This window comes from Sinocyclocheilus grahami, unplaced genomic scaffold (assembly GCF_001515645.1).
Source record: "Sinocyclocheilus grahami isolate Dianchi unplaced genomic scaffold, SAMN03320097.WGS_v1.1 scaffold195.1, whole genome shotgun sequence".
NCBI classification, from domain to species: Eukaryota; Metazoa; Chordata; class Actinopteri; order Cypriniformes; family Cyprinidae; genus Sinocyclocheilus; species Sinocyclocheilus grahami.
Genome location: NW_015505374.1, coordinates 164,655 through 172,223, shown reverse-complemented (window position 1 = coordinate 172,223; position 7,569 = coordinate 164,655). Strand labels below are relative to the sequence as shown.

The window sequence follows — 7,569 nt, the reverse complement described above, 5'->3', positions numbered from 1 at the left end:
AAGAGAATTCTTAAAAAAAAAAAAAAAAAATCTTACCATTCAAAAACTTGTGACTGGTAGTGTAGGCTGATAGCCAGTATAAAGAGTATGAAAAGTGCAAACTGCTTGTCTGCCAGCAGGGGGCGGTTAAGAGCGAAGTTTTGATTTTAAAACGTGCAGTGCTCATGTTTATTCAATGAAGTCAAACGCCACAAATAAATCAATGTATGGGAAACACTGGTAATGTAGGCTATATCGAAATTTCGGAAATGTGTTTAAAAACCATATCACCGTTTCTGAAAAAAAAAAAATATCGCGATACATATTGATATTGAATTATTGTCCAGCCCTAACACATCCTCGTACCTCACCGCTCCAAACTTAATGCAGGAAAGGTGAACATTCCTGCATCATAACTTGGACTGAAAGAGGAATGTGTAGAAAGTGAGCATGTCTCCAAAAACCTTGTTGAGCTGCAGGTTTAATGACTGCATTTTTTATTGATTTATTTTTTTTACAGAAATTGTTTTGACTTATGTTTTTGATTATTGAGCTGCAGCTTTAGGCTCACTTAAGTGACTGCATATTTTTCCATTTAGAAGGATCTTTTTCTTTTTTTTACAGAAAAGAAAAGATGTTCTGATTATTGTTGAGCTGCAGGTTTAGGCTCACTTAAGTGACTGCACTTCATTTAATTAAGAAGAATTCAATTATTTATTTTAAATTATTTAGCCTGACATGTTTACTGTTCCAAAATGTTCTATGTTTCTTAAAAATAAAATGTATCGTGTTCAGTGGAAAATAAAGTTGTTGTTTTTTACCCAGACATTTAAACATAACATATTTTAGAGCTGTAATAGCAATACCGTGATATTTTTATCTAAGGTTATCATACCGTCAGAATCTCATACCGGCCCATGCCTATGGGCGGGTATATGCAAATGTTGGGGTCGTAACTATTAGTGATCCCGACTGTAACGTCACAGTCGGTGTTATGTTCTGATTCACCTATTTTTCAGTGGTCTTTTGCATGCACGAGATTTACATAAGGAGGAAACAATGGTGTTTGAGGCTCACTGTATGTCATTGCCATGTTCAGAACTGTTATTATTCAACTATGCCAAGGTAAATACAGTTTTCCATTCTATGGCACCTTTAAAGTGTTTAAGCTTCGTGGTAATGGATGTACCTCAGTTTCTCAGTTTCTTTTGGCTCCTTCTGCTTGTAGGAGTGCGAGGAGTGTGTCCAAGGGAGTGTTTCCAGATCTGTCATCTGTGCATCTGTGAAGAAAAGCAGAATGTGTTATAATTAAGATGTTTGAAAAATTGTGACAATAAAATACTGCCTTCCTAGCTCAAGCAGTAAAGCATGGTGTTGGCAAAGCCAAGGTCATGGGTTCAATTCCCAAAGAATTCAACGCAAGTCGCTTTGGATAAAAGTGTCTGCCAAATGCATTACTGTACATGTAAACAATATATAATCTGTTACTGAAATAATAATTTCAGACTTATTTTAGTCTGAAAAGGTATTAAACATGTTATGTATTAAAGAAAACGGCACCTTTTGACTTTAGCCATTGCGCAACATCAAAGGCAGCAATATAAATCTGCCAACTTGGTGTGCTTGCCTCAAGTAAATTTGCTAAGGCAACAACAGGGTGTGTTTCACCTTTCAGGAGCCATGGATTTCACAGTACAACTGGACACGCCTGTCAAAAATTCTCAGAGGTCAACAGACATTTGCATCAGAGATGTATTTAATGTACTGATATGCTTAAATTACACAACTTTTTACATAACAGCAATTCATTATCAAGAGAGAAATGTGTAATGTTCTACACTTAACAGACATAGCTCAAAACAATGAGGAAAATGAATTTGAGACCAAAGAGAGATTTGAGATCACAAACCAATATTGTATAGTATACATATAATGGAATACATAAATAAATATATACAAGTAAATAATAGCTTAAAGCTGTCGGACATCTCAAACTGCATTTTGACAGCTTGTAATTCATTACCAAAGGGCCACTTTCCCTCATATGCCATTCCATATCAGTCAAGCTCTCTTCGCTGATTTACATCTATTTACATTTATTTTCCTGACAGAGGCAACTTACAAAAGTGTTATTATGTTTTGTTGTTGTTGTTGTTGGATATATATGTGTATGCATGTATACGCACACACTTCAGTTAAAAACTTTGGGGTCTTTGTTTTTTGAAAATATATTTTTGAAAGTCTCTTATGCTTGTAACCTTCTTTAAAATAAAAAAATATATATTTGTAAAGATTTTTCATGAAAACAAGATGCCAATAACGAACCTTTATTTTTAAGAGGTAATGTTTCATTTATTTGATAAAAAAATACAGTAAAAGCAGTAAAATTGTGAAATAAATATTACTGAAAACAACCGTTTTCTATGTGAATATATTAAAAATTATAATAGTAATTTATTCCTGTTATGCAAAGCTGAATTTTCAGCAGCCTTTTACTCCACTTCAGTACTCCACTTCACTTCAGTGTCACATGATCCTTCAGAAATCATTTTAATATGCGGATTTGGTGCTCAAAAAATATTTTTAATTATTTCCAATGTTTCCAACCGTTGTGATGCTTAATACTTTTGTAGAAATTGTTATTTCCAGGTTCAAGTTCAAAACAATAGCAATTAAAAAAAAAAAAAAAAAAATCTTACCATTCAAAAACTTGTGACTGGTAGTGTAGGCTGATAGCCAGTATAAAGAGTATGAAAAGTGCAAACTGCTTGTCTGCCAGCAGGGGGCGGTTAAGAGCGAAGTTTTGATTTTAAAACGTGCAGTGCTCATGTTTATTCAATGAAGTCAAACGCCACAAATAAATCAATGTATGGGAAACACTGGTAATGTAGGCTATATCGAAATTTCGGAAATGTGTTTAAAAACCATATCACCGTTTCTGAAAAAAAAAAAAAAATATCGCGATACATATTGATATTGAATTATTGTCCAGCCCTAACACATCCTCGTACCTCACCGCTCCAAACTTAATGCAGGAAAGGTGAACATTCCTGCATCATAACTTGGACTGAAAGAGGAATGTGTAGAAAGTGAGCATGTCTCCAAAAACCTTGTTGAGCTGCAGGTTTAATGACTGCATTTTTTATTGATTTATTTTTTTTACAGAAATTGTTTTGACTTATGTTTTTGATTATTGAGCTGCAGCTTTAGGCTCACTTAAGTGACTGCATATTTTTCATTTAGAAGGATCTTTTTCTTTTTTTTACAGAAAAGAAAAGATGTTCTGATTATTGTTGAGCTGCAGGTTTAGGCTCACTTAAGTGACTGCACTTCATTTAATTAAGAAGAATTCAATTATTTATTTTAAATTATTTAGCCTGACATGTTTACTGTTCCAAAATGTTCTATGTTTCTTAAAAATAAAATGTATCGTGTTCAGTGGAAAATAAAGTTGTTGTTTTTTACCCAGACATTTAAACATAACATATTTTAGAGCTGTAATAGCAATACCGTGATATTTTTATCTAAGGTTATCATACCGTCAGAATCTCATACCGGCCCATGCCTATGGGCGGGTATATGCAAATGTTGGGGTCGTAACTATTAGTGATCCCGACTGTAACGTCACAGTCGGTGTTATGTTCTGATTCACCTATTTTTCAGTGGTCTTTTGCATGCACGAGATTTACATAAGGAGGAAACAATGGTGTTTGAGGCTCACTGTATGTCATTGCCATGTTCAGAACTGTTATTATTCAACTATGCCAAGGTAAATACAGTTTTCCATTCTATGGCACCTTTAAAGTGTTTAAGCTTCGTGGTAATGGATGTACCTCAGTTTCTTCCTCGATTTTGGCTCCTTCTGCTTGTAGGAGTGCGAGGAGTGTGTCCAAGGGAGTGTTTCCAGATCTGTCATCTGTGAGGGGACAAAGAAAAGCAGAATGTGTTATAATTAAGATGTTTGAAAAATTGTGACAATAAAATACTGCCTTCCTAGCTCAAGCAGTAAAGCATGGTGTTGGCAAAGCCAAGGTCATGGGTTCAATTCCCAAAGAATTCAACGCAAGTCGCTTTGGATAAAAGTGTCTGCCAAATGCATTACTGTACATGTAAACAATATATAATCTGTTACTGAAATAATAATTTCAGACTTATTTTAGTCTGAAAAGGTATTAAACATGTTATGTATTAAAGAAAACGGCACCTTTTGACTTTAGCCATTGCGCAACATCAAAGGCAGCAATATAAATCTGCCAACTTGGTGTGCTTGCCTCAAGTAAATTTGCTAAGGCAACAACAGGGTGTGTTTCACCTTTCAGGAGCCATGGATTTCACAGTACAACTGGACACGCCTGTCAAAAATTCTCAGAGGTCAACAGACATTTGCATCAGAGATGTATTTAATGTACTGATATGCTTAAATTACACAACTTTTTACATAACAGCAATTCATTATCAAGAGAGAAATGTGTAATGTTCTACACTTAACAGACATAGCTCAAAACAATGAGGAAAATGAATTTGAGACCAAAGAGAGATTTGAGATCACAAACCAATATTGTATAGTATACATATAATGGAATACATAAATAAATATATACAAGTAAATAATAGCTTAAAGCTGTCGGACATCTCAAACTGCATTTTGACAGCTTGTAATTCATTACCAAAGGGCCACTTTCCCTCATATGCCATTCCATATCAGTCAAGCTCTCTTCGCTGATTTACATCTATTTACATTTATTTTCCTGACAGAGGCAACTTACAAAAGTGTTATTATGTTTTGTTGTTGTTGTATTAGACAGTCTATAATTCTAGTTGTCGTCCAATCACTTAACAGCCTGCTCTTGCCATGTTTACCACATTACTACTAAACTACAACACTCGACTCTGCTGAGTGTTTCTTTACTAGTCAAATAATAGTAAATACTGTAAGCTGTCATTTACTGTTTATCATTGCAGTTGTTTTCCTGGTAGCAAACACGTTTTAATTGTAATTAATTACATTAGCCAGTGTACAATGCGAACGAATGATGCAACAAAACCTGAATGCTCCCTTTATAATCAGTAAGACCAATGCCTTTTTTCTGTTCTCTTTTGAATGACAGGCTATGATTGACTCATTGCTTGTTCTTAAACAGTCAGCTGATATACTGCCAATTAAAACTGACTCCAGATCAGCCCAAAACCAGTAATATCTACTTCTATTCACCGTATTTAGCCCTGCCTCTTTTCAGCTCTGCACTGCTTCAAACATTACAATATTCATGATAACTTTTGTTAACTCTACGAATCAGCATACTTGACTAGAGATCTACATGCTTCAACAACAAACTGAGACTGACAGTAAACACGACCTTTAATTAATTACATTAGCCAGTGTACAATGCGAACGAATGATGCAACAAAACCTGAATGCTCCCTTTATAATCAGTAAGACCAATGCCTTTTTTCTGTCCTCTTTTGAATGACAGGCTATGATTGACTCATTGCTTGTTCTTAAACAGTCAGCTGATATACTGCCAATTAAAACTGACTCCAGATCAGCCCAAAACCAGTAATATCTACTTCTATTCACCGTATTTAGCCCTGCCTCTTTTCAGCTCTGCACTGCTTCAAACATTACAATATTCATGATAACTTTTGTTAACTCTACGAATCAGCATACTTGACTAGAGATCTACATGCTTCAACAACAAACTGAGACTGACAGTAAACACGACCTAAAAACTGTTCCTCTTATGAGACTGATGAAAATGGAGCAGGAAAGAAAGGAAGGGCTGGGCCTTTTAAATAAAGGATTGTGTTTAATACACTAACGCAATCACTAATGTGCTATTCATGCGGGATATTTTGGGCATTTGGGCTGATTTAGAGACAGAAAAGTGTGGCCACCTGAATGACATCTGTTTTTCCAAGTTAACAAGTGCCCACTTCATTACTTTTCAACTACCTTATTTACAATTTTAAATGTGAATTGCAGAGCAAATAAAACTTCTGCTCAGAATAAAACCGTTTTTATGCACAATGACTCATCAATTTTGCCCATTCTCGACTTCTATTTCCCAATCAGACTTTGGTGAAGTGCACATGCACATACTACCATACTACAAATGGGCACAAAATGCAAATTTTCCAGTACATTCGAAATACCCAAATGACCCATTTTATTTGCCTAAAGAAACATCATACAACAAAGCTCACTGCTTGAAATACTGTATCCCACAATGCATTGTTTGCATTTCATTGCAAACATCCCGCAGATCATGAGACTGCTATCGGTCTACAGCCAGCTCGGCTTACTTTGTGCTCTATGCAAGTGTGTGACAGCAGACAAAGAGAGAAAATACTGAATGTGTGTGTCTGTGTTTATGTGGGCATACTCCTTCCCCCTCTCCAAGCCCTGTTCCTGACATTGCTCAGGGCACAAAGCCACACTGTTACTGCCGAGATCAGCTCCACAGCAGCATCAGAATGGGCCGTCACGCTGAAACACCCCCACGGAGCTGCTCCGTTGTAATGGCTCAGCTTTGGGAATGGGGGTGGCGGCGGGTTAATGTACACACAGGATCCTCACCACACGATTTAGCCTGAAGACTAGGGCTTTTGTTTATCTGGGTCAAGTGAACGGCTGACTGGCCAGCCTGCCGGCAACCCTGTCCAGATGCACTAGCACTGCTGCTGCTCAGATCCAGTAAATCCTTATCTGGGACAGATAACCACCCCAGCCTGGGAAAATGGGTAACCTACATTTCACCAAAGCCACTATCGTTCTTTTCATCTGTACACAGATGACAGCTCAGCATGTTTATTTCCTCTATGCAAAAACAACTAGACCTCAAGGTGCGGCGGGGGGGGGCGGACTCTGATGTGAAGGGCTGGAAGTGAAACATGTAAACAAAAGCCAGTTTCACAAGTAAACTCATCTTAACTTATGTCAATCTGAAATGTAATACTGCAACACTGATCCACATATTTTAAATAAGTAATTAAATAAACAAAAATATTTATCTATTTTTTAAATAAATCTTTTTTAGCCTTTTGACCATTCATTCACGGATTTGCGCTACTGTCTTCACACACAGACGGAACTTACTTGAGAAGTGTGAAGTGTGACATAATACACCTCTGTAAATAAATACAATATAAATTAACGTCTCGCGCACTTTAATGCCCTTTGAATGTAACGTGTATGTTCCCTTGGAACTGGAATCATGGCGGAATTTCATGTGAAGTCCACTTCGCAGGGCACCTACGGTCGAACAAGACAATTGCTTGAATTAGAGCTGTCGGGGTGAGGGAATTTCCCTTGTGGTAATTTTGAGTGGCTCAATAGCGATATGCGGTTTTACCGCTAAATAAATAAATATATATATATATAATTTGTGTGTGTATGTGTTACTATATAACTAACAAGGTCATAATCAGAAGACAATGAAACCGAAACCAAATAGCGTTGAAACAGGAATTGAAGTAAACAGAAGAGAATGACAAAATAACAGTCCACTTAACAGAACATAAACCTGACAATAAGATCGTTAGGCTATCGTTAGCCTATATGTATAACAGTTAGCCTAGTTGTAATCTGAT

The 7,569-nt window shown here is 36.3% G+C and overlaps 1 protein-coding gene across 1 annotated transcript in view; it reads right to left on the bottom strand.

Moving 5' to 3' along the window:
- The window catches only part of vps37ba (VPS37B subunit of ESCRT-I a), a 29,275-nt gene that overhangs the window by 10,619 nt on the left and 11,087 nt on the right, over positions 1-7,569 (bottom strand). Inside the window, exon 3 of the mRNA XM_016285240.1 lies at positions 3,813-3,895. Within this exon, the coding sequence (XP_016140726.1) occupies positions 3,813-3,895 (83 nt within the window). The remainder of the gene's footprint in view (positions 1-3,812; positions 3,896-7,569) is intronic.